This window comes from Egretta garzetta, unplaced genomic scaffold, assembly GCF_000687185.1.
Source record: "Egretta garzetta isolate BGI_Z169 unplaced genomic scaffold, ASM68718v1 scaffold335, whole genome shotgun sequence".
Classification (NCBI taxonomy): domain Eukaryota; kingdom Metazoa; phylum Chordata; class Aves; order Pelecaniformes; family Ardeidae; genus Egretta; species Egretta garzetta.
In genome coordinates, this window is record NW_009259795.1 from 582,433 (window position 1) to 609,293 (window position 26,861).

Below are 26,861 nucleotides of genomic sequence, written 5' to 3' on the forward strand. Positions count from 1 at the left end.
GGAATCTGCTGCCTGAGGACTGAATGAATCAGCAGCAGAGCAGACTGCTGGAACAAGAAGGGACTAATGAACAGGAGGCAAAAGACGTGGCCACCCATGACATGGAGGAAATCCAAGCTACTTCTGTACCTATTTTTCCTGCTATTGTAGCTGCATCCACTGGACAATTCCAAGGCGCAGATCATGCCTGTGGTGGCTGATGCAGTCCCTGAGTGGAAGAGCATGTAGAGTCCCAGGAATTCTGCTTATACAGCATGATATGTGGATAGTATTAGAAAAGCTATTTTATGCAGTGCCATCTTCACTACCACCATCCTGCTGCTCAACCCTTTTTTGCCAAGTTGACCTAGGATTTCAGGACCTAGGATTTTAAAGGATAGGCTAGGGCTCCAAAATGAACAGTAGCTACAGACATCCCATGCTCATGAATTTTCTGCCACCCTGGGCCAAGGATTGCGTCAAACGAAGACAGTTTCCTTGCCAGTTTGCAAAATCATGAGTATTTCAGAAACAGGGACATACAGTAGCTGTATGGATGCCATTGCTTGCATCCCCAGGACAGTTTCGGAAGCCTGATAAGTGTTTTATCATTGTTCTATCAGTTATATTAATATTTACCACCCGACTGAACCACAGTGGTAATCCCTTTGCAAATGTTCATTGCTGTACTGCTGACAGTTTCAGCCTGCCAGTGTCAGTGATGAGTCACTGAAGCACACGGACTCTTTAACTCTTTGAAGGATTGCCCTTAAATTGGTTCTTTATTAGGGTGTGCTCTAGTTTCTGGGAACTCAAACCTTGCATTTCCTTTTCCCCCACTGAACTCCTCCCTATCTTACCTCCCATACCTACTGTTTGATTTCAAAACTATGAAAATGTAGTGTATTTTATTCATGGGAATCTTTTTGCTAGACAGCAATGGTTTTCTATGTCAGACTATCTAATGTAACTGAAAGTCAGCCTTAGTTGAGATGGAAGAGAAAAAGGTCTCATCATTACAGGACTAGTGTGCATGATATAGTGTCAAGGTAGGCATTAGTAAATGGGGCTCGGGACCTAAGGATATTAAAAATGCTGGACCTTTGAAGTACAAGGATGTTTTTGACCATTTGCAGGATTCTGTACCAGTTGTTATCATGAGGGACAGTCATAAAAAATAGCTGGAGTTGTAGCCTTGCTGTGACTCAGTTTGCTGGAATTACATAGGCATCACATATATTGAAGTTACTGTTAGAGACTACAAACACCTTGTTAAGATATAACTGTACTGTCACTTCTTATTACTCGTCAGTTGTTAGCAGCTTTAAGGATTAGAGGAGCTCATGATGGTGCTAAATAGGTTATATATTTATGTGGACTGATAAACAGAGATTCCTAAGTCAATTCATTGTTTCTGTGGACTGAACTTGCCCTGCGTGAGCTAGGCGGTCAACCCAAAACAGCAATTCCAAGCCATGTGCGCTGTGTTGTTCTGTGCATAAATCCAAAATGTCAATCTTGAAATGCCCTGCTTGCTGTTGGAAAGAGTAGTCATAGCTGCCTGTTAGGAGACGAGTATACCTTGCTTTCTGTTGCAGTGTAAGAACTGGAGGCAGGCATCTGCCAGGCGCTGGAACCTATGGCAGGGGCAGGAGCTAGTGGCCTCCATGCTGATGTGGAACCAGGAGGAACATAGCCACCTCAGCAGGGCACAGCACTTGTGCCCCACCTGAACCTGGCCAAGAGGCCAGCATTAGTGGTGTTGTCAATGACAGTTTAACGAATGACCCGTTGTTTCCCCACAGCAGTGCTTCACTGAAGTCTGTCACGTCACAGGAGGCAATTCAGACCAGGTCACTCAGTGTGTGCCTTTCTGCCCCTGCCAGTCTCTTCCCATCATACAGAATTGAGTCATCTCTCTTTGGACCCATGGCAGAAGAGACCAAGAGAGCTTCACCTTTGATTACCTAATGCTGTTGTGGTTGGGAAGTCTTCTTGAGATGTCAGACTTGGTTTCAGCTTCTCTCGCCAAATCAACTAGCGTGAGTGGGGTTGCTGACATCTTCTGACCTCTTAGACACTTGCCTTAGCTGTTGAACCTGCCCCCAAAACATTTGGGGCGTTTACAGCTTTCTTCTTGTGAAAGGCCCTACAGGCCTGTTCTGAAAATGCCCACCAAATCAGGCACCACAACTGGGCTAGGAGGGAGAGCCACTGGATTTGAAAATCCTGATGTCAACCCAGGGCTCCAAGCAACTGAGCGTCAAGACTTAGCAGGTTTTGCGCGTGGCCACCTGCAGAAACTTAACATGTTACTAAGGTTTAGGTACTGAATGGAATTTTTTAGCATCTCATTGACACCTGAAAGCAAGACTGTAGTCACTTAGGATGGATTCATCTCATCTGTCGTTAGACAGCCACAGCATAGGTGCCTGTGTCTGACTGTTACTGCAGCCGTGCTTTGTATTCACCGCAAAGAAACAGACACATTTAGGGCATGATTCATTTGACCTACTTTATACATTTGCTTGAAATTGATCCTTATTATGACACTTCAGTGTTTAAATCCTTGTGATTCCAAAAATGTACTGCCTATCGGTGTCTTCAAAATTATTTGTGAATAACCATGCTGTTACAGTAGTAAGAAGGGTTCAATTAGTAGGCTGTCAATAACGTATTCATATTCTTCCTGCAGAGCAAAACCTTTCTTTGTGTTGAAGTAATGTGTTTTAATTTCGATTTCTTACAGAAATTATTCAGAGGCTGCTTGTGCATGTTGGAAATTCTGACATGACTATGGATGTTGTCTTCTTTTGCTTCAGATAAACTTCGAAGAAGCATGCCTAACCTCGCTCGGATGCCAAGTACGCCCACCATTAACAGTAATGCTGGCTTTGCTAGTTCTCCAGTCACTGTGAGGAACAGTCAGAGCTTTGACTCCAATTTGCATGGAGCGAGCAATGGGATTTCAAGGATGCAGTCGTGTAGTAAGTACCTGTGTTGTTTGGCTGCGCACAAGAAATCAACAGAGTGGTAAAATACATGTCTCAGTCACTGATCCTCTGCTTTATGAAAAATTAAAAGCTGACTGTGTTCCTTTTGCACCAGATTTTATTATAGGTCAGGATTTTCAAAGTTGCTATTTTGGAAAGCAAATTCTGCTGATCTTGTTATGCAGTACTGAGAGTTTCATCACCTCCATTCTTTTTTTCTTTGCCCATTCATTTTGTGCCAACTTAAAAACAAAAATTATGGTAATAATTAGTAGTTGGAGTGGTATTGTAGAAGCACCAATAACGCAACTAATTCATATAGGCTTACATTTTTACTTTTGATACTAGAATTGAAACCTGCTTTTCTTGGTAATTTATACAATGCTGGTTTCACAGTACACTGTCTAAATACTGTCTTAAAATACATGACCTCTCTGTTACTGAGCCGCTTTCTTCTGAGCAAATGTGGTAAACAGAGGGTTATAGCCTCAATTATAATATACTTATTGAGTGGGGAAATTAAAATCACTCTGTAATTAGTTTAATCTAGGTGACTTCTTGATGGAGGGCTGAAGGGAGAATTGATCTAGTGGATGTTGAATTATTAATGTAGAATATAAACAAGACAGATAAAGATCTAAACCCGTCTTTTCTATCACAATGGTTGAGGTGCTCTGAGAGGAAATGGAAAAAATGGATTTAACGGCTGGCAACTCGAAGAAAGGCAGCCGCTCGCTCACTCCCGGAGAATTGATCTAGTGGATGTTGAATTATTAATGTAGAATATAAACAAGACAGATAAAGATCTAAACCCGTCTTTTCTATCACAATGGTTGAGGTGCTCTGAGAGGAAATGGAAAAAATGGATTTAATTGGATGCAGGCAGAAGAAAGGATTTAACTTATGCCTCCCAAGTCCTGTGAGGTTTTGGAGGGAGAAGCTGGCAAAACCTTTTCCTGTGGGCATTTTCTTTCAAATTTGAGCAGAATTTACAAATCGTAGAATCATAGAATGGTTTGGGTTGGAAGGGACTTTAAAGATCATCTAGTTCAAAACCCCCTGCTGTGGGCAGGGACACCTTCCACTAGACCAGGTTGCTCAAAGCCCCATCCAACCTGGCCTTGAACACTTCCAGGGATGGGGCATCCACAGCTTCTCTGGGCAACCTGTTCCAGTGCCTCACCACCCTCATAGTAAAGAATTTCTTCTATCTAATCTAAATCTACCCTCTTTCAGTTTAAAACTATTACCCCTTGTCCTATCACTACATGCACTGGTAAAAAGTCCCTCTCTAGCTTTCATTTAGGTCCCCTTCAGGTACTGGAATGCTCAAAACTATTAAATTGCACCTTTTGTGGAAAATATACTTGACTGCTGGTTTTATTTTGTTTTATTTTTGTCCTGTTTGAATAGGAGTAGTTGTTCAGGTTCCCACTTGAATTTGCATGGTAGTGTATTGCAAGTTTAATTTTATTTACTATTTTAAAATATATATTTCTCTGTGTATTTATGTATGTCAATATGTGTGTATAAAATGTGATATTTTTTTTTTCTGAAATAATTTTTTGAAGAACATTTCTAATAAGTGGCTGTGCTGGGGTATTTAAGGAGCTATGTTATGATCAGAGCTCCATAGCAATATATTGCCAGTACTGTTTAATTGAATCACACATCTGTATTTTATTCTGTGTCTTTAAATGATTTTAAGATGTCCCTGTATGTGCTATGTTAGTTTATGTGCTTTTGAGAGTTTGCTTTTGATATGTGGGCTCTGAAACAGATGTGTGTCTGATGTACACCAGAGGGCAGGATTGTGTAGAATATCTCTATATAAAGCTTCTGGAACCCATACCATTGATTTAAAATGATAGTTTACATAATATAGGCCTTGGAATATGCTGTCATATTCAAGACCTTTTTATAGCCTTTTTATTTTTTTATAGCCTTTTTACTAGTTTTATACATAAAACTTAGACTTCTGTGATGTTTTAAAATGCTTTAATGCAATGTTCCTTAAACAAGATGTGGTATTGCAAGCAACCTTACTAAAGGGCCTTCTTGGGCCTCTCACTACAAGGAGGACATTGAGGTGCTGGAACATGTCCAGAGAAGGGCAACAAAGCTGGTGTGAGGGGTCTGGAGCACAAGTCTGATGAGGAGGGGCTGAGGGAACTGGGGCTGTTTAGCCTGGAGAGGAGGAGGCTGAGGGAAGACCTTAGTGCCCTCTACAACTACCTTGAAAGGAGGTGGTAGCAAGGTGGGTGTTGGTCTCTTCTCCCAAGTAACAAGTGACAAGATGAGGGGAAATGGCCTCAAGTTGCTCCAGGGGAGGTTTAGATTAGATATTAGGGAAAATTTCTTCACTGGAAGGGTTATCAGGCACTGGAATGGGCTATCCAGGGGAGTGGCTGCATCTCCATCGCTGGAGGTATTTAAAAGATGGGCAGACAAGGTGCTTAGGGACATGGTATCGTAGTGGACAGGTACGGTTGGACTTGATGATCTTAAAGGTCTTTTCCAAACAAATGATTCTATGAAAAATTTAGATTATCTAACAGTAATTCATTTACACCTTCAGCAATTTCTCCTGTTTAAAGCTCTAATTACATAGGTGGAATTAGTGTGCTTGTAATGGCTAATGAAACCTCTTTGAGGGGAGAAAGAAGGACAAATATGGGGTGGGATTTTTGTTCAGGATGGGGGTAGAACAGGATATTTTAGTTCAGTGCAGTGTTACTGGATACAGTATTTGATCCAAGGGGGTTTTCAGAAGTTTATAATTGGCAAGTAAATTGTATAATGATGTGTTTATCCCTATCCAGATTTATTTAGAAATAAGCATTACTACCTGGCCTCATCTGTTGTATACTGACCTTGTTACTTCCTTTTCTACCACTTTTACAGTTCCATCACCAGGACAGCTTCAACACAGAGTTCACAGTGTGGGACATTTTCCAGTGTCTGTCAGACAGCCTCTCAAAGCTACTGCTTACGTAAGCCCAACCGTGCAAGGTGGTGGTAGTAGTAGTAGTAGCAGCAGCAGCAGCAATATTCCAGTGTCCAACAACTTGCAGTTATATTCTAACACTGGGATCCCAATGCCAAACAAGACTGCCAGTCAAGGGATTGTAGGGCGCAGTGCTCTTCCAAGACCATCGCTGGCCATCAATGGGAGTGGAATACCCAGAAGTAAAATTGCACAGCCAGTTCGAAGGTAAGAGTTAAACAGGCCTCCTTCCCTATATGGGTGGTTTTGGCTTAGACTGGGGGGGAACTGAGGGGTGTTTTCTCTTGAACATGAAGCTGGCCTATGAAACAGAAGAGTTTCTAGCTCCCAATCTGAGTCACTGAAAGGATGAAGATTTCTTTCCACATATAATGATGGACAATGCTTGTTGGTAGTTCCTAGTAAACTATGATAATTAATAGAATGTAATCACATATAAATAAGCATGGATTGCTGCCCATCAATAAGAAATCAAAAACGATGGAAAAACCTCATAGCAGTAACATATGTGGCTTGCCTTCTTCCAAACTTGTGCCAAGCGCTATTTCAATGTCAGAGGATGAGCAAATCTTAGAGTACTCAAATAGATAGAGTTGCATCCCTGTTGTAAATGGCAGCAGACTGTAAAAATGCAACTTGTGACATTAGGGCATTGTGAAGAAGGAAACATTCTGGATAGTACAGTCTTGGGTTGAACCAGCATCTTTTTAGTTCCGCTTGGGAGACAATAGGAAAACAGGGAATCCTGGAGTATCTTGCATACTTGCATCATATTTGCAATGAGCTGTACTGTAAAGCAAATGCATTTTTGCATTTTTCCAGGAGAATTTAATCTCCAAATGATTTTTTTTTTTTTTTTTTTTGGTGGCAAGCACTTGAGGAAAGAGTCTACATTTTAATCACCTTATCACAGCTGGGAATTAAATTCTTAGCTGTATGTTCTGTGATTAATAGGTGATGAAGTATCTCAAAGAGAAACTTCTATCAACTCGTGTCAACTCTTCCAACTATTTTTCCCATTGCATGCATACCTCTTCTTGTGAGGGCTCGCTATGTGACCACCCAGTTTTTTCTTGGATGAACTGTCACTGTTAGCTCTCACAATTTTTATACTTTTCACTAGATACTGGCTAGATCCAGAATAAGTTTAATTGCTCACATTCTCTCTTTGATTGAGTTACTTGGGGATTACACTGATGTAACTGACAACAGATTTTGACCAACTGCAGTGAAACTTTGATAAAGACCTGTCGAGTTTCTTCTTTGAAGAAGACTGTACCATGAGATTTCTATTATAACCTCCTTTGCTCTCTGCTGGAACTCTCTCTGTAAAGGGTTTTTTATAAGTAGAGGTCTTGCTTTTTTTCTTTTACCTTTCCTCCACTTCATGTTCTTCTGCAGAGCTCTTAAATCTATCATAGCAACACGTGAGAAAGAGACTTTGTGGGCCATGAAGACCAGTCCCTTGCTATTTTTGTAACTTTTCGTGCAACCGACAATATTAAAGAAAACCCAAATTAAGAGGTTTCAGTGGGAGGGTGTACTCTCAACACTGTTTTTATTAGAAACTGATTCAAATCAGTAACAAAGCTATTTATACTCCAGAAAGTCTGGGCTCCTGTCTTTTCACCTTCAGATGTACCTTAGCAGCATCATATGTTGCAGTAGAGCCAGACCAATGTTCCTTGTAGATGGATGGTCTTTGCACTGTGGGAATGACAAGTTCATAGGACTCTAAAAGTACAGGCAGATTGGAGCTCAGCCAACAGCTGTTTAAGACCCTAGTTTCATTTTATTTATTCATGTGGAAAATACGGACGGTTTCAGTTCACATTGAATTTTCTTGGAAAGAATTCAGCCAGCAGCAGCAGACTTCCTCGCTGATGATTTTTGTCACTGGTCAGTTCTAAGGAATGGTATTTCTGATTATCAAGTTAGGAGTCTAGCTTCTGTTATACTGAAAATTAAAGTGGTTTTAGTCCTAACTGGGTTAAAAGTAGAAAAGGTCTTTTGTTTTGGTTTGGGGGTTTTTTTTGGTTGTTTTTTGTTTGGTTGGTTGGTTTCTTTTAATCAGTCAGATGTTCACATTCACAACAGAGCTGTTTCTTTATGCCTATGGCCAGACTGTTAGGTAGCCAAGTTATTGGTATTTTAGATACTGAAAACATGTTAGACACTTTATATAGGGCCTGCATTAGGGAACTTCAGTATTTACTGCAAGGGATCAAGCTTGTGAGAGGGAGTGCTTTCGATAATTTGCAAAATAACATTATAATAGCCTAGGTAACCAATTTGGCTAAATATTAACTGCTTTTCTCCTTGCCATCAGAGAGTCGTGCATCCAAATGCAGTGTCAAGAAATTGTAACAGTACAGTCCATCTCTAGTTAGCCTTACACATAAGGCAGCACTTTTTTTTTTTTTTTGGTTCCTGTTGAATGGATCCACACAACCCCCAGCGCTTTCCAACTCCATGCTGTGGGCCTCTTGCAGACCTACCTTCTCATCTCCCGTCCCCTATCTGCCAGTCCTCCACTTTCTATCGTTACCTGGGACCACTATATGAAGGGCAGCTTCCAGTAAGGCAAGATGAGCTGGGAGCCGAGTAGGACAGCCAGGCAGTAGGACAGCCCCACAGTACCCAACCAAGAGTAGCACTGATGGTGACTAGGGTCAGCCAACAGTCCCAGTCTCCAGACAAGTCCACAGTGACAAGGCAGGTCCCAGCTAAAGCCAGGAAGTCAATCAGCATGTCAGGGTCTGGATCATCCCAGGTACCAGGCACAGGCATGGCAGCAACATAAGCAGAGCTCTGGAGCCAAGATGGGAAGTTTGCTTGTTCCTGCTGCCTTGTGCTGGAGTCAGTCACTGCAGTCCAGCTGGTGACAGGAAAGTAGAAAGGGACTACAAACCCTCCAAAACTGTCATCTCAAACCATGTAGCATTGTACTGACAGCTTGTGCTTGTTTGAAACAGTTTTCAACGCTGGCACGCTTTCCTGTTCACTGCCCTGTGAATCACTGTAGCAGGGATTGACTCCGGAGACGTACCAGTATTCCTACATTTATTTTCAACCTAGCTGATGTTTATTCACTTCTGTCCTCTCCATTTTTTCTTGAAGATTGTTAAACATACTTTCTTTTTTTTTTTTCCTTTCTGGAAAAAAAAGAAATGAAAGCAGCAGTTGCAGAAAATGGGAGAGCAGGTGATGTTTTATGGCTCAAGAAAGTGGATTTATATCAAGATGAGTAACACTGCAACAAAGTGGAGCTGCACAAAAGCTGCTTGGCTGAACCTAAGTTTAACCACCTTTTCTACTTAGGTGCAGGGTTTTTTTAAATCTAAAAGCAGTTGTAGTGGAGAGGCGAGAAGCTGCTCTGGTGACTGTTTTTAACTTACTGACTCTGCCCGCCTTATAACATGCTTCTGCCTTTTTCCAGCCAAGGGCATTTGGAAGGGAGAGGAGGTGTCAGTAACGCACAGAAAAAGCAGGGAAGTATGACAACAAGGCTTGAGACCTGGTTTTATAAGAAACAATTTCACAGAATTGGGACACTTTATTTTCAGCAAGTTGTGGTGTAACTAAAATACGGTTGTGGCAAATTAGAGGTAGCCTGCCTTGTGAGTTGACAGTCAGGTCAAATCTGATGGTTGTTTCTCCTTTTTTTTTTAAATCTTTTCTGAAACAGTTAACTCTGTGGTACCTGGAGGGTTTGGGAGATGGTCAACAAGCACTTTTTAATAAGTCCTCATTCATTAGTGAGAGATGCAGCCCAGGTGTGAGGGTGGGGGGGCCTGGAGGATGGCAAGTTACCCTGCAGGGGCAGTAGTGCTGGACTGGTGGCTCTCTGACTTGGGCTGTGGGATGGAAACACATCATCACGTGTCTGGATAAGTGTGTCTGGAGCAGGAATTGGTAGAGTTCTTCAACAGATAAGATACCTAAATTCTTTAGTGTTAGTGCACTGTGTTTTTATAAAGTGCTGTTTTTTGACGAGCATGCTGAGCACAACAGCTTTTTAGTGAATATTTCCCACTAGATTGCTTCTGTCTGTAGTGACAAAAATGGGGATTTTATCACCTTTAGTCCTGAAGAACCAAATCTTCCCATTTAGAAGGGGTCTTGTGCATCATGAGAATTATTCACCAAATTCCTTTTTACCAACCTTTTATCCCGTTAAGACCAGTAACAGTAATGGGGTCTCACTGGAAGTGGCCTTAATTTCACATTTGCATGGAGCCGGAAATGTACCGGAGTGATGTCTCCAAGCAAACCATAAAGCCAGCGTCGCTACAGAAGTAAATGATAAGTTGATCTTTCACATGAAATATGACTTCCTTTGTTTGTTTGTTTTTTTTGTCATTCATTTAATACAGTTTTCTTCAGCCTCCAAAGCCACTTTCGTCGCTCAGTACAATGCGGGATGGGAACTGGAGAGACGGCTGTTATTGATGAAGGATGCCCATCGACAGTGAAAATAAATAATGTGGATTTCATTACCCAGCTGGCTGGGTAACAATGATTTGGGAAAGGAGGGTCATGCAGTATTATTTCCCCCGGGATTTTAATATGTAACCATCCCTAATGCAATGTCATTTTTAAAAAATGAACATCTTATCAAATACTAAATATTGCACTTAATCAGTTACCTGAACAGCTGCGTTGTTATCAGACTAACAATGGCAGTGTTGGCATTCGGAACTGAAGAAAGTATTATATATATGTGCAAACTACCAGACTATTTCCTTGGAAAGAACTAGGAGACAATGCTTTCCGGGCAGCTTTGCCGTACTGAAATTCTAAGATAATTTATTCAGTGTAAAGGCATCATGCATTTTATTTTCAATTTGGGGGGACTTATGTATGTGCTTGAATTTTTTCCTAGTGTTTCCAGTACATTTTATTTTGTATACTTAAGTTCATTTAAACTTGCCTGAACCTTGAACAACAGAGATAATTTAACTTTTCTGTGCCATAAATAATATTTTTGGGGTAATGTACTTTTTTAGCGCTAGGAACATATCATACAAAATTGTACCATTGGCAATACAAAGCAGTATATTTATGTTGCAGAAGCACAAAAAAAAAGTAGCATTCACTGGAAACTGCCATCCAGCCAGGTCAGCATGGTTTTGTTGGTCTTTCACCATTTGTTCATTTGTTAATTTATTGTTAGTGTTTTGTATTTAAAATGGCAGCATAAGTCACATTGCACTTACAAAGATACAGTGATCTCTAAAACTACAGTTGGTTTTCAGTACTTTATTACAAAGAATAAAATTGTAATGTTTTATTAACAGTTGCTTATGGAAAATGAGTTTTAATGCAAATAATCTTTTTGATAGATCTTTTACAAAATTCAATTGCACTAATCAATGCTTTCTTATAATGGCATATGACTTAATATTTGATTACAACTGTGTATACTGCTGTTTTGGAATGTTTCAGAAATAAAAGAATCTATTTCAGCAATAACGCTGTTCTGGAGTGTGCAATGCAAACATTGTCAGGATTTAGTAAGTGACATTTACTTAACTCCTGAAGTTTTTATTACTTGGCATCTAGATTATGCTGGATTTTTGCAAATAGTAACTAAGTTCATCTGAAAATTTTTTAAAATCTTGTGAATTTGTGTTACGAAGCCATAGTATGCATAGATGAAAGATAAGTCTTTTAAATCAATCTTATTGTTGTTTGTTTTTTTTTTCAATTTGATGTTCAGATTCTGCAAGTGCAAATGTGACTTGCAATGGGAAATAGAGATTGTGTGTACCAAGTGAGTTTTTCACCGTGGCTCTGAATTAGCTCTGAATTTTGCTCTGAAGGACCTGTTTTTCTTAAAAGGGCAAACTAAAATAAAAAACAAAGGAGAAGCATTTAGTGGTGAGTAAAACCTTTATTACCATAAGAAGTGATTGTATGGTAGTGCAGTATTATCTCCACACAGCATAGTACTGTTTTAACAGAGATAAACAATTCATTTTTCACGCTTTAGTTCTTTTAATCCAGTTAAAATCCTTTTTTTTTCTTTTCCAAAAAAAAAAAAAGCGGAATGGTTGAATTGAGTAGCAAGAAATATTCCAGCAAGGAAATTACCTCTGTATAGGTAAGTATTTCAGCAGCAGTATGAGGAACTCATCTTGCTCATAAGAAGCTTTAATTGAAGAAATTACTGCTGGTTAAAGCAATCAGTCATTTGTGGACAATCTCTGTTGTCTTGAACAGTTTATCTTGTTTCCGACTGATTGTGGCAGGGGTGCAGAGCAAGCTCAGGGGGGGCTTTGCTATTTGCCTGTGAGAAGGAGGGCTGTGGAACCTCCCAAGTTAAGCTCTCCTGGCTTTTGGTGCTAGGAAACCAGTATGGTTGTTTTTATAAAAGATGGTTGGACACCAATGGCAATCATAGAATCATAGAATCGTTTAGGTTGGAAAAGACCTTTAAGATCATCAAGTCCAACCGTTGACCTAACACGGCCACCACTAAACCATGTCCCTAAGCACCTTGTCTGCCCATCTTTTAAATACCTCCAGGGATGGAGACGCAGCCACTCCCCTGGGTAGCCCGTTCCAGTGCCTGATAACCCTTCCAGTGAAGAAATTTTCCCTAATATCTAACCTAAACCTCCCCTGGAGCAACTTGAGGCCATTTCCCTTCATCCTATCGCTTGTTACCTGGGAGAAGAGGCCAACCCCCACCTCACTACAGCCTCCTCTCAGGCAGTTGTAGAGGGCGATAAGGTCTCCCCTCAGCCTCCTCTTCTCCAGACTAAACAACCCCAGTTCCCTTGGCCACTCCTCATCAGACTTGTGCTCCAGACCCCTCACCAGCTTTGTTGCTCTCGGTGATTAGCTTCTGCTCATTGCTGGCTGTACCAGCCTTGGTCTGAGCTGCCTCTTCACTGTGTTCCCTAGTGCCGGGATTTTATCCCCATTCCTCCCTTATCTGGGACACTACAGCCCCACATTACTCTGAATTTGTGAGATGGTTTGCAACTGTTGAAGGTAATACTGAGTTGCACACTGGAGGGCAGTACATACTTTGAAAATGTTTTTTTTAGTAGCGAAAGCTCTTCTATTTTCCAGGCTCTTGGTCTGAACCCAGCGCCTGTTGTTTATGTATGATGACAACATGTTAAAGGAAGCTGCCCAACTGTTTGTGATTTGCATTTTTAAATTTCACACTACAAAATGCATCGTGAACTGGAGAGTCAAGCACTTTGTATATAATGAGCTCTTTGAGATGATGCAGTTAGTTTTCTCTTTTTAATTGTCCTGTTCCCTTGCGATACATGCATCCATCATGTCAGGATTTGGTAATCTTATAGCTTTACTGTTTTAAGTGTTTTTGTCAAGTATCTGTCACATTGGATGCCATCAAACCTTAGGTGGAAACCCAAGGTGTGAGCAGCTTGATCCCTTCTACACTCAAAGAATCAACAGAGTCACACTCATTTCAACCATGGGCTGTGGTACTGCTGCTGTTTGCCTGTAGCTGGGGGAGCTGGCTGTCTCCCCTGACATTAGCATCAATGAACCAGATACTCCTGCACAGTGCACAAAGTGTCACATACTTCACCACAGTCTCACTGGGAGTAAAATGTGTAGAACATGCAAGACAAAACCACTTCAGTCATGCTCAATTTTGTGAGAGGCAGAATCTCCTCCAGGGCAATGGGAAACAGCAAACCATGTGGTTTTCTTTAAAATAAAGACTCAGACTTATTTTTAACAACCAAAGTTTTATCTCTAAGTATAAGGGAGCGTTTGAGAACTCTCTTTGCCTCTTCTTTGGTTCTTCTCTTTTGGTCTGTGAATGCAAATCCCACTCCTGTCTCTTTGTTGCTGCATCCCAAAAATGACCTAACTCCGTCTCTCCAAACTGTAGTCTTGGGTCTACAAGTCTCATCTCTCTTGGAGTCTCAACTCTAGAGCTGATGACTCTCCACCTTTTTCTCTAAGTTTTTTTTTTTTTCCCTCCCTTTTTTGATATTGGGGATGAAACATCTTCATCTCCAGCCATTCAGCCCTGTAACTTGGGTACGGTCTTTGACTTTTCTACAACCCAATATTCTGGTTAAGTCAAAGTCTTGCATCATAAATTGAAGATACACATTTCCTTTTTCATCCCTGCTGATAGTGCATTCATCCATGATCTCATCTGAAATAATCTTTGGCCTTGTAGTATCTTCAGCATCGGAAATCTGTCCAAACTAAAATGATGAGAGAATTTTCCTGTCTTCCTGCTTTGGCCACTTCTTCTGTAATGCTGCTGATTTCCTTCCCTCTGTGGAATACAGTTAACAAGAGTTACAAGGTAGTTGTACTCTTTTTGCAAAGCCATCGATGCTAGTCCATCGCGCTACTGGTTTCTCACTGAGTGTTGAGGTGGATTCCCCTGTCTAAGTCCATGATGCCTGCCTGTGCCTGTTGCAAGCAAAGCACCTCCTAGCTCCCTTTTAAGTTGCCCCTCACTGTGGGGGGAATCCATCAAAAACATAAGGGACTCAAATTCTTATTCACCCTCACATCCTTCCTTTAAGGAAGGCTTTTCCTTTGGTGCGGCACGACTAAAAGCAAGGACTACAGTTAAACTGCCAGTGCATTCTGACTGCTCTTTAGCATGTTGACAAATGCTGCCTTGTCATTTTTAATTTCTCTGGTGTTTTTGCTATACCTAAATCACAAGTTGTTGGAGACATGGACTCCGGTCTTTTCCTTTTGTGTTTGTACAGTGTGATGTCCAGGATCTCAGGACCAGCATTGCAGTGCCTGTATGCTAACACAAATACTGAAAACCAGCATCTTCCCATGGAAAACACTATTTAAACATCCACTATGAATGATGGATGTGAGGCTTCATAATTAAAAATAATTGGGGAATACCACACACTCTCTCTTAAAAACAGATTTGTTGTGTTTAATCCTCAGGTGTGACTTACCAATTCAGAAATTGTGGATAAAAAGGGAAATTGCTAAGCCCGGATGACTTTCTTGCCACCATTGTGGTGAAAAGGGTATGTCCTTGCTGGTCTGGTCTAATTTTCTTTTTCCTAGCCTATCAGAGGCACGTTTTACTTTCAATACCCTATACAGGCCATCTGCTCAGCCATCGTTTTCCTTTCATGTACGCTTCCAACTCTTGCTCTCCCCAGGTTCCCACTTTTCTTGTGACCTCTGGTTACACGTGCTCTTGTGGCTGGTGCGGTTCCTGACCATCCTCCTACAGAACCCACCATGGTGGGTTGACAGTGGCCTGGACACCAAAGCTGCTCTATTGCTCCCCTCCTCAGCTGTACTGGCGAGAGAAAATATAACGAAAAGCTCATGGGTTGAGATAAGGGCAGGGAGAGGTCATTCACCAATTACTGTCATGGGGAAAACAGACTCAACTTGGGGAAATCAGTTTAATTTATTACCAATCAAATCAGAGCAGGGTAATGAGAAATAAACACTGAATCTTAAAACACCTTCCCCCCGCCTCTCCCTTTTTCCCAGGGTTAACTTTACTCTCAAATTCTCTACCTCCTCCCCCCAGCAGCACAGGGGGACAGGGCATAGGGGTTGGGGTCAGTTCATCACATGCTGTCTCTGCCGCCCCTTCCTCCTCAGGGGGAGGACTCCTCACTCTCTGCTCGTGCTCCAGCGTGGGGCCACTCCCATGGGAGGCAGTCCTCCATGAACTTCTCCAGCGTGGGTCCTTCCCACGGGCTGCAGTTCTTCAGGAACAGACTGGTCCAGCATGGGTCCCCCGTGGGGTCACCACCCCAGCCAGCAAACCTGCTCCAGCCTGGGCTCCTCTCCCCATGGGGCCACAGGTTCTGCCAGGAGCCTGCTCCAGTGTGGGCTTTGCACGGGGTCACAGTCTCCTTCAGGAATCTGCCTGCTCTGGCATGGGGTCCTCCCTGAGCTGCAGGTGGAGATCTGCTCCACCATAGACCTCATGGGCTGCAGGGGGAGAGCCTGCCTCACCACGGGCTGCAGAGGAATTTGCTCTGGCACCTGAAGGACCTCCTCCCCCTTCTTCTGCACCAACCGTGGTGTCAGCAGAGTTGTTCTTCTCACATACTCTCACTCCTCTCTCTGGCTGCAGTTGCTGTCGCGCAGCAGTTTTTTCACCCCTTCTTAAATACATTATCCCAGAAGCACTACCGCCATCGCTGATGGGCTCAGCCTTGGCCAGCAGTGGGTTCGCCTTGGAGCCAGCTGGCATTGGCTCTGTCAGACATAGGGGAAGCTTCCAGCAGCTTCTCACAGAAGCCACACCTGTAGCTCCCCAATGCTACCAAAAGCTTGCCACGTAAACCCAACACACCCACCCAGCTATTCTGCTCACTCACCAAGCTGGGGAGCAGGTCTTCAGTGCATTTTCTGTCTCCACCATTGGGACTTTCAGCTGCTACCTGGCAAGGTTAGCAGTTTTACTTCATCTGAATTAATGAAAATGGAAGGGAAGATTAAGGCATGAAGAGATGTTAACAGATCTGACAGGATGGTAATTAATGCCAGAGCTGGTGATCCCTCAGCAGGGTCACACCTTTACTATGATCTGCCGAGGCTGCCCATTAGTTCGAAGTGCAGCACAAGGGGTTGGCTTTGACCTGAAGACGCCTTAGAGATTATCTTTCTACATGTGCAGTTCAACAAGACTTTTTGCAAAGCCTGTTGTGGAAGGAAGGAAGGAAGCGAGAGATTAGATAGGTTCTTGAAGCTGTGTTCCTCTTCTATATAAACCAAGCATTTAGGTGGTTTTGCTATTGCAAAGCTCTTGCCAATAAGCAAAACAAAACCAAAAAAAAAAAGGGTATGGTGAGTCCTTTGGTGCCTAAATACTGATTTTGGCATAATCCTAATGCTGAAGGTTTGGCAATATCAAGCAGTTCATGTAGCAGTGCAGCACTCATTGCGGTAGCAAATTTTAAGCTTCTTGAGGCCACAAGGAAGGTCAGAAGTTTAGAAGTCTTTATATGAAACCTGTTGTAGCTACCATTTTCTAAACAGGAGCTTTGTATATATTTGAAATACCATTATGATACATTTTTGCAGATCCTGGCACTTTTTGGTCATGACTAGCTCATGTGGCTCCTCAATCCACTTGAGAGCCAATTTCTTTGTGTGTATTCCTTGCTACATGGGAGGCTTTAATAATCTGGGTACAGTAAGAGGCAGAACAGGGCATTCTGAGCACAATATTAGCTGAAAACTACTATATGGTTTCTGTGTCAGATTTTAACTCTTGGGTTTTTTACCACGGAAGATCTGTCCTCAACCATACATGCAGAGGCACGTGCTTGTGGCTATCTCATCTTGCACTGTGAGCATTATAACGCTCATATAGAGTGAGTGTAAGTATATTTTTGAGTGTGACCCTGACTTTAGCAGCTTTTATTCCTCAATAATAAGAAGCGGGGCTAGTGCAGTGGTGTTTATGACAACGCATAGATGAGATAGTTGAGAATTTAGTATTTTTGCTGAGATCGATAGGTATGGTGACAACACACTAAACTAGATCTGGAGAGGTAAATGGTGTATTCTTACTTGGTGTTTTAAGGCAGTGCTAAACATTTCTTAACTGGTGCATTGCCTTGAGCAGAGTATGAAATGGTAGCAGGGATAGGTGCACGCATACAAAAGCAACTGGTTGTCTTGTTTTCCGCTGGTTCACATGGAAAATAGACGTGCAGATTGGGCTCTCTGAATCATGTAAAGATGTTTGGACAATGAATGGTGGTCGAACTTCTAACTTTCTGTAGAGAAATATTTAAAAAGTTAATCTCTTCTTGAGACATCGATCGGCAATCCGTCTTGACTTTTTAGAGGTGGAGAGAAGCTTGGTATCTAACGCAGTCAAAAGATGTGCACGATTCCCAGATGCAGCTATCAAAATTATATGAAACTACAGGTAGGTAGACAACAGATAACATTCACAGACCATAAAGTGACTCGTACTTGAAGAAAAATGTGACAAACACACAAAATGAAAGCAACTCTGTCGCTGCCATTGCTCTCTCTTTAGCTATTTGGTTCTACTTGCGATTGAATTCAGCCCTCTTAACGTAGTGGGGTTGGACATCTGAAACTGATGGTGCCGCATAAGTTGTTCTTGTGCCTGGGCAGAAAAAAAAAAGCCCTCATGGTTCCTACGCACAGGGTAGATTTGGCAGTGTGCTGTGAAACTGCAGTGCAGATCCATGGCTCTGCAGCAGCCCCTGTTGCTTCCCAGTCACGCAGGGCCTGCTGCACATGGGGTACCGGCATCCACAGCCATAGCTCTCCACGAGCCTCCACAGAGGTACCAGGCAGCAGACGTTCCTTTGCTTGCTAAGGGGGAGTGCTTAAAAGAGGCTAATTCCTGGGGCAGAGTCCAACTAGACGATGATACTCAAATGCATTGGTCTTGTTCTGTGAGCACAGCCAAAAGATGTTTTGCCTTTTCAGACACAATCTTTCTGCTCTGTAGAGCCCTTTCCCTATGCTCATGCATTTAGTGTTAGATTTTTCTATTGCAACTATTTTTTGAGTTAAAACAAGGAAAATCATATTTTTTCTTTGTTAAAAAATGAAAATAATATTTCTTCTTTGTTTCTATTCGCTTCACTTACTCCTTGCCCCTGAGATTTGTGTTGTTCCTCTAGAAAAAATAAAGATTATTCCTTTGTCCTTGTGGCCAGACCTAGACAGAGAATGAGCCTGCAGCCAAATTCCCAAACTGAGCTCTAGCAATCCAGCCAACCTTCATACTTTGCAGTCTGCGCACAGATGTTACTAAAAAAAGTGTATTATCTGCATCCAAGACTGAACTTTTCAATAGTAGAAGCAGCAGAAAACATGATGTGGATGTCAACTACAATACACCTAAACTGCACTATTTGGAATCATTTTTGTTGCAATAATAGAAAATAAAAAATATATCAATATATTTCAATGACTTTGCTTTTCAACCCTTCCTGCAGGAGGTTATAATAGCTTCATTTTTGGATACCCTTGATAGGTGCTTTTTACTTTCTGGTTATGCATTTCACTGGGCCAACACAAATGCGTTGAATGCATTTTTAGCAAAATGTTTAGTGACTACTGACCTCTTTAGACTTCTACTGGTTCTAAAACTGGGGTATCCCAATGCCAGCATCAGGATAAAAACTATTTTCTTTCCATAATGTTGCTAATATCTCATTCCGTTCTTTTAAAGTGTAAACAATCGAAGTAAAGTTCAAGAACTCAGAATAAAATATCAATTTAGAAAAAGTGATTTTTTTAAGCCAAAGAAAATAATAAAAATATGTCTTCATTTAATCCATGTTTTTCTAGGCAGTCGTTGACTGCACCGAATTATCTGTACATATACAACAGGAAGGATTTTTCTTTATATGAGAGAAGAAAAAAGCTTCAGACAAAGTGGTGGTGGCATATCGGTGGCTTGCTATTCACTGGATCAGAATTTACATTAAGTAACCTACTTCTGCCTCCAAAAAAGGAACACTTTTAGCACCTGATCTTTTCAATCGAAGTGAAATAGCACTGATGATGTAAAATGGGCCCTATCCCCTTAATTTACAGATGCAGCTACTTGGGTGGGTGCAGATGGGCTCGACTCCTTTTGGGTATGCTCTCATCTGGTTGATGTAAGTGAAGTCTGATCCAGAAGCTACACCAAGTGTTAGTGGAGCTTATCTTGCTTCTCAGGATACCTCACTACTTCAGAAACAGTGTCTTGCAGGCGGAGATCTGCGGTGTGATAGAAGGAGGGGGTGCATCCGCCTCACCTCGTTCAGCGCTACCAGCCCGGTAGCCGATAGCTGATAACAAATCTGTGGGTTTGTTAGCAGGCCCTGCAGTTTGTAAGCGGGACTACCGAGTGTTGCTCTTTGATGAAGAGCCAGATGTAAGTATGCAGAGTCTTACAACGCAGGGCATGTTTTTCTGAAGCACTGAGTACTTGCAGCTCCCATTGCATCTAGCTCAAATTGTAAGACTGAATTAGAAATGAAGATACTGGGCAAATTTTATCTTCCTGATATTCTCTTACTGAAGTCCCATTGAAACTGAGGTTTCTTTTTTTTTTTTTTTTTTCACAGGGCAATATCTTAAAGTCTATTTCAGAAAGCAGTTTATACAATGGCATTGAGTGAAAATGGCTTGGAATAAAATTCACCATCTGGACATGGATATTCTGTGTTTTTGTGGAATTCCAAACTCGGTGCACAGAACGTTCTGTTCAAAGTAATGTTTTAGATTGTTTTGCATTGTCGATGATACTTTTTCCAGAGGAAACAGGAAGAAAAGTGCTATTTATTTGACAAGCTATTCCAGGCAATCAGAACGATAGTTTTCCCTGGCACCCAATTGCTTTATACAGAACTGAGCCAGTATGCTAATATTCATTAAAATGTTTCAGGCATGTATAAAAGTCTATATAATGCAGCACATCAAAAACTACACCCAAAGGGCACTTGCGTAACAGAGGACTCCATTGTGGTAAGTCTTAGCACTATTCCCAAGAGTAGGCTTACCGCCTCCGTATAGACTAAACCAACAGTTTGCTCAAGAAATTCATGTCTTGCTTCAAAATATAAATTACAGGTGCTTGTCGAGTTTACATAAGCATGAGTAAGGAAGAAGTGGAGATGTGGAAAACTTGAAGCGTTTCAGCAGTGTTTCAGAACATAAACTGCTGGAAAGAGCTTTGTTTCCTTCTGCATCGTTCTGAAGCCTCACTCCATATCCTGTCTACTTTATATCCTCACTGTGAACAATATATGATAAGATGAAAGGCAGTTTACGTAAAAAGCAGGCCATCTCCTTGAAGAGAACTTATAAAGTACATCTTTTGTATATTCCTTTAATCCTTTGTGAAGCAGTAAACTGCAGTTTTGCCCTCCGTTTTGAAACTTTTCCTTCGTTCCACAGAGCAGATAAGTTTGTTGTGAAATAGCTTTTTGTTTTCCCCTTTCCTCTGGGAGAAAAAAAAAAAAAGATACAGGAAAAACTGTCTCATGGCATGTGTTAGCCTGCTGACAAAATCACAAAGCAGTGAAAATGAACACATATTATGAAAATCTCAGTACCACCAGGAAACCCGCCTTACATGCCCACACTTGTGTAAAAGGATTAAATGTCTGTGCTCTGGTAGGGTCTGTGGGCTGGAAGCAAGTTGGACTTTATGTAAGAAAACCAAAAAGCCTTGTCCGAAGCAGCTGGCCGTCTAGGTGAGGGCATTGCCTGAGTTCTGTTTGTGCACCTCGTCGTATGAAAAAAGCTCTTCCAGCTGCATGAGAACTGCAGAACCGATTCTGAGGCAGGAGCAAACAGTCAGGACAGTAAACTGGAAATCAGAAAACTTAGGTTGTCTTTGCCAAACATCTTCTGTAGGGCTGAGCATTTTTATATCCTTCCCTAATTTTATCTCAGCTTGAACAGTCCTTGCTTTAATGAATTTACCATGTGCTCATAGAGCCTAGCATAATGTAGGTATTGGTTGGGTCTGACGGGAACTACAGTGAAGCAAATCATAATTTCTGATGCTAACAAACACAGGTGACTGTACAGCAATGAAGAAAAGCAGTGGAATAACAGAACTTTCTAATTCCAATTTGAAAACAAATTCCTGTACAGATATATACTGTGGAGGTGGGATTATTTTGTGTTATAGATGCATTTAGTTAATGACCTCTGTAGCAAATTTAGGTATCCGTAAGGAAAAGCTATGTGCAACTTACTAAGTTTTGTTCTTTATTCTGTAGGCTGATGGAGGTTTTGTATCTCCATGTCATGGAACAAAATAGGAAAAACAAGTGGAAGGAGAGGGGAGAAAGAGAATCAGAAATAAAGCTAATTGATGGGAATAGCACTGATTTGAAGACAAGGTGGCTTCCTGGCAGGTACTGATCTGTCACGGGCACCAACAGTTTGCACTTTCCTCACTAGCTTCAGATCCCAGCACAAGAAAGGGTGTTTAAAGCAACCCCTCTGTTTGTTCTCTCCCCCTTCCAGGCCCTTTGTGTTTTTATGTTGTTGGCTTAAGTGCATGTTTCTGAGAATAAATGGCTTTTTGACATTCTGTAGCAAATTCATAGTTGCCAGAGTAGTTTTGTACAGGGAGAAAAGTCAAAATTTCCCCTATCACTATTCCCTGAGCAGTGAGAATCAGTATGGATGGGGCAGGAACTTGATTTTTTTTTTTTTTTTTTCCCTAAAAAGCCATATTTTGGGCTGGCTTAGCTTTTTCATTTTGTTATTTTAAAATCTAATAGAAAAGAGACAACTGTGAGCCAGTTTGTTGGCCTTATGCTGTTTCCTTTGAGCTGTAAACACAGAGCTATCTTAAAAGATCTCCAGAGACCTCAAAAGTGCTATAAATAGTACTGTATATCTCATCATTATCTCACACATACTGATTCTTATCCCGAAGGACAGTGGACTTTCCTGGGATGTTCCAGAGACAAGATGATATAGATATGACCAGAATTCAGGTAGCAGAAAATTTTTGTCTAAAATGAGGAAAAATTAGTGCCCTTTTGTGTCCACTCTTAGATGTGCCAGCTGCTAATCCAGCTGTCAAAACTGACAGGAGGAGAGACGACAGTAGAGAATGGAAAGAATTGTGGTTCACCTGTATTTATTATATTACATTATATTAAGGTGTTTCAGAAGTGTGATAGTGAACCAGAGCATCTGGGCTAGAACACCTAATGTTCTGATGGTATAAATTGGTTACGCATGCACTTTCCTTTCCATCACAAACCAAACACTTCAGTATTTTTGTGTGTGGTATTCCAATGACTCTAAACAGAATTACTGCTCTGTTGCCTGATGTTCACTGCAGTGTTACTGCAGCATCAGGCTTGTTTGTTGTTCAGCTGCCACGCACATGGCATTGGTAAGGAGGTAAAACTGGATCAAATCAAGAATAAGTCCCTGCCTTGAAGAGCTTCGGAGTCTGAAAAGCAAGGAAAAAAGCAACATAATACTAAACAAAACAAACTGTTTGTACTTTTATTGAGCAGTTCTGATATGGTTTAGATTGTATGTGCTTGAAAGGGAAATGTCTCTGGCAACTTTCTTTGGCATCCTCTTTTTTTGGAATTACCACAGAAGCTAGTCTTGAAGTATTAGTTCTGAGATCAAGGACTGTGAGAGTCAGCGACCGCGCGACTGTGGTCACCCCTGAGCTGGTGTTGGCCCCTTTAAAAGGGGAAGAAAGAGCAAGTGTGACAGCATCTACGATGACTTGAAAAACAGCAAAGGAAAAGGACTATGATGCTGTTATTTGATGTTTAAGATCTTGTGACATGCTTTTTTTTCCTAGCATGTGACCTTCTGTCCTGCCTGGGCTCTTAACCACTTCTGAGCAGTTCCAAGCAGGAAGCTTCTGTTCTTTGCCTGAATTTGCATCAGCAGAGACTGCATGAGCAGAGATTAAGTCTAAGCCTGCTGAAAGCCCCTAAGAGAAAAACTCTCCATGAAGGACTGTAGGGGCGGATCTGATTGTGGAGGTGGGTGCCTACATGGTACACAATGCAATGCCCACCTTTGACATTCCCATCCCCCTAGGAGGTAGTCCAAAACCCTAAGTAAAATAAGGAAGCATCCTAATTTCTAAGGGAGGGAGAAACACCTCAGAGGAGTGCTCCCATTAGGACTAACTAATAAAACTACTAATTAAATCTTTCCCCTTTTCTAGAACGTATGTGCTTGAATTAAGTCTGCAACAGAGATGACTCTGCTCACTTGGGATTCACAACCACGGATCCTCTTAATGAGGTTTGACGCCCACACATGTTCATTGAAGCTACGTTTATGCTGCTAATTAAAAAGGGGCCATGAGCCAATCCCTGACCTCGAAGCCAAATGGCACAAACTGTCTTTGGCTGCGCAGCTGAGGGGTAGCTCCCTCTGGAACGAAATTTATCTTGGAGAGAGTTACCTGAAACAGTCTGAAAGGGAGCCAGGGTGCGAACTAATGTTTAAATATTGTGGATGACTTGTGGGCTTGTTGCTTAACCTAAATACCTGGCTCTTTTATTTAGCACTAAAGATGTGCCTTGTAGGAATGGGGCAGGACTATCAGCCTTAAAAGATAGCCTGCAAGATAGCAACCCTCTGTATAGCTATCGATGGTTGTAATGCTTCCTGAAGAAGTGGCAGGCCTGGTTTCTAGGGTGTCATGGCTCATGTCCCAGAGGATCGCCACTGTCACTCCTGTTAAACTGGGCAGAAGAGACTATCAGCAACTTTGGGCCAGAGAGGGAACACAAGTTGCTGCATCCCAGGTCCCTTCCAACCCTTGCTATCCTGTATGATTCTGGGATAACTTTGAATACTGGTGGTTAAAGGAAAGGAAACACTGTGTTGGTTTAGTTTGTTTGTTTGTTTTTCTGCCGAGTCTATTTCTGTGTTTTAGAATAAACAGTTCTTAAATACAGGAATTGCCATGTAGTTTAAGTGCCTATGGTTCCTTTTATTAGCTCTATTTCTAAAAAAAAAAAAAATAAGCTTGGAAAAATCACCAAATATGCTACTGTAAAGCAGTCATGACAAATGTAGGTACAAGAAGTAGATGTGGGCTGTGTATATTTCCACAGAAAGGATCATGTTGTGCAGAAGGATCTGAAAAGCATCTGTTGCAACAGCCTTTTTGACTGCTACTTTCCTGGAAGCGGCTGCAGCTGTTAGAGGTACTCAACATAGTAAACCTTTATGCAGATGTTAGTAACTAACATCAGCAGACAGAACCTGTGGTTTCTGCCTGTTGTGTTTTTTTTTCTGGACATAGCTTACAAGTGTTGTAATTAATCTTTCAAAATGGGACTAGAAGAGGGAAGATCACGGAAGGGGAAATTAGCAGTCTTAAACCTTAGTATTAATTGCCTCAGTGTTTCGTTGCTGTACTTAAAGCCATATGCCACACGAACATGTTCCTTTCTATTGCTCCGCAGATGAAAACTGGAATGTAATAGCCAAGGGCAAATACATTCCTCTACAAATATTTTGCGAATACTTTTACGGAGTACTCCTTTAGAAAGGTTGTGCTCAGTTTTCAGAGGCTTTCAGTGTGCGTTGGTTTTGAAGAGTTTCCAGGAAAAAAATGCCTGCAGTTTCTTTGTCCTGGAAGAAATCAGGGAGCATTTTACTACCTGAAATACAGTCCCCTCTATATCCAAATGAGACCTAATGTAATCGAGCTCCTGCTGATCACCGGTTTGCCATCTCGCATGATCCCAGTTCTCTTCTCTGAACAGAATGATGTGTCAGCCAAAATACCGGTTAAATGTTTTAACAGCCAGAAGAATAAAGGAACTGAAAAGGTTTTCTTTTTTTTCTCCATTGTTTTGACACCACCAGCAGCAGGCACTGTTAGGATGTCAGGAAACTCTCTGAAAACTAGAAGTTTCACAAGTAGAAGAACATGGAGTGAATGTTGCAATGTAAAATGGTACGCTGAGCAATATCATTCCTCAGTTTCTAAGGAATTTCTATTAGAATTAAATAAATAGAAACTGTATCTACATTGCCCACCATCCTAGAGCCTCCAGTGCCTGGGGTATCTTTCATAACCAGCTCGGTATCTTCCCTCCCGGGCAGGACTTGGCATTCCGCACAACATCACTGGCGAGACAATTACAGAGACGGCTGTGCAAGGGCATCTCTGGCAATCGAGTCCTCCTCTTCACCTGGTAGCATTCAAAATGGGATTAAGCTGATGTAAAGCATGAGTGCTACCCTAGTTTTTTGTTCATTTGGCTTGGTTTGGTCTGCTTTGCTTTGCTTTAATGACTCCATGCTGATTAACATCTTTCCTGTTTTCTACAAGTTTACTCACTTACCTCGCCATTGACCTCTGTGTTTAGCTGAATCTCTGGGAAGCCATCTGGTCATGATTTGAAGTGCTCAGGAGAGAGGAAGATATAAAAATACTTCCCTGGTAAAGTTTTCTTTTGCTAATAGTTCTCCCCACTGGTAAAAGTATTTACCTTGCTTCTCACTTCAGTAATGTACAAGTCATTGACGACCATCTTGATCATTTAGGAAAAATAGTTCAAGGAGTTATGATGTTCATTACAAAAAAAAGTTAATAAAAATCGTCAGGCTTACCAAGAAAGGTAGGAGTCCAAAGCTTAGAAATTGACTGCAAGTGCCAGTCACTAGAAAGATGAAGAAAATGGGCATCCAGCTCGATGCATTTGACTAGATTTTCTCAGTGGCAAGCACTGGTAAACTAGGAGCACTGTGAGTTGCTCTGAGTTTATCATATGGCACGTCCCAGCATCACCAAACATTCTTTGCAGTATTAAACTTCCGTACTTCAAACCATTTTATCAGATGCACGCAAACTAGATTTGCCGGTAGCACAGGAAACTACCCTAAGGATATGGTTTTTAACATTTATTCAAGATGTATCTTGAATGCTGCTTCAGCTTTCATTCTTAGGTATTGGCAGAAACATTATGGCTTTTGCTGCAGATGAGCAAGGCTCTTTAATCACTCCAGATGCCAGGGACATGAACCCTGTGAAAATACAGTTGCAAAAATAGTTTAGGGAGCTTGTACTCTGTGGAACGAACATCGAATAGATATTGTTTCACTACACACAGGGGACATGAAGTTCTGTTTTGAAGCCTCAGAAACAGCCCTACCTGTCTGATTCTTTTAATAATAACTGTAGTTGGAATCTGACTGAGAACATTCTTAAACAACACTGATATCTCTCCTGTTCAGGAAAGCATGAAAATAGGTGCCTAACATTAATTACAATGTATATTTAATTAAGAAGCACTTGATTACATTCTTTGGATGGGCTGGTCTGAATCTGAAGAGCCAAAGAGCTCATGTGTTAATTTCCAGTTCTCAAATGTTTTAAAAATGCCGCTTCTTAAAAACTGAGGACA

At 41.5% G+C, this 26,861-nt stretch overlaps 1 protein-coding gene across 1 annotated transcript in view; it reads left to right on the forward strand.

Annotated features, from left to right (window-relative positions):
• The window catches only part of SLAIN1 (SLAIN motif family member 1), a 20,273-nt gene extending 9,842 nt beyond the window's left edge, over positions 1 to 10,431 (forward strand). The window contains exons 2-4 of the mRNA XM_009639681.2: positions 2,802 to 2,966; positions 5,877 to 6,186; positions 10,356 to 10,431. Of these exons, the coding sequence (XP_009637976.1) occupies positions 2,802 to 2,966; positions 5,877 to 6,186; positions 10,356 to 10,431 (551 nt within the window). The remainder of the gene's footprint in view (positions 1 to 2,801; positions 2,967 to 5,876; positions 6,187 to 10,355) is intronic.
• The last annotated feature ends 16,430 nt before the right edge of the window (positions 10,432 to 26,861 follow it).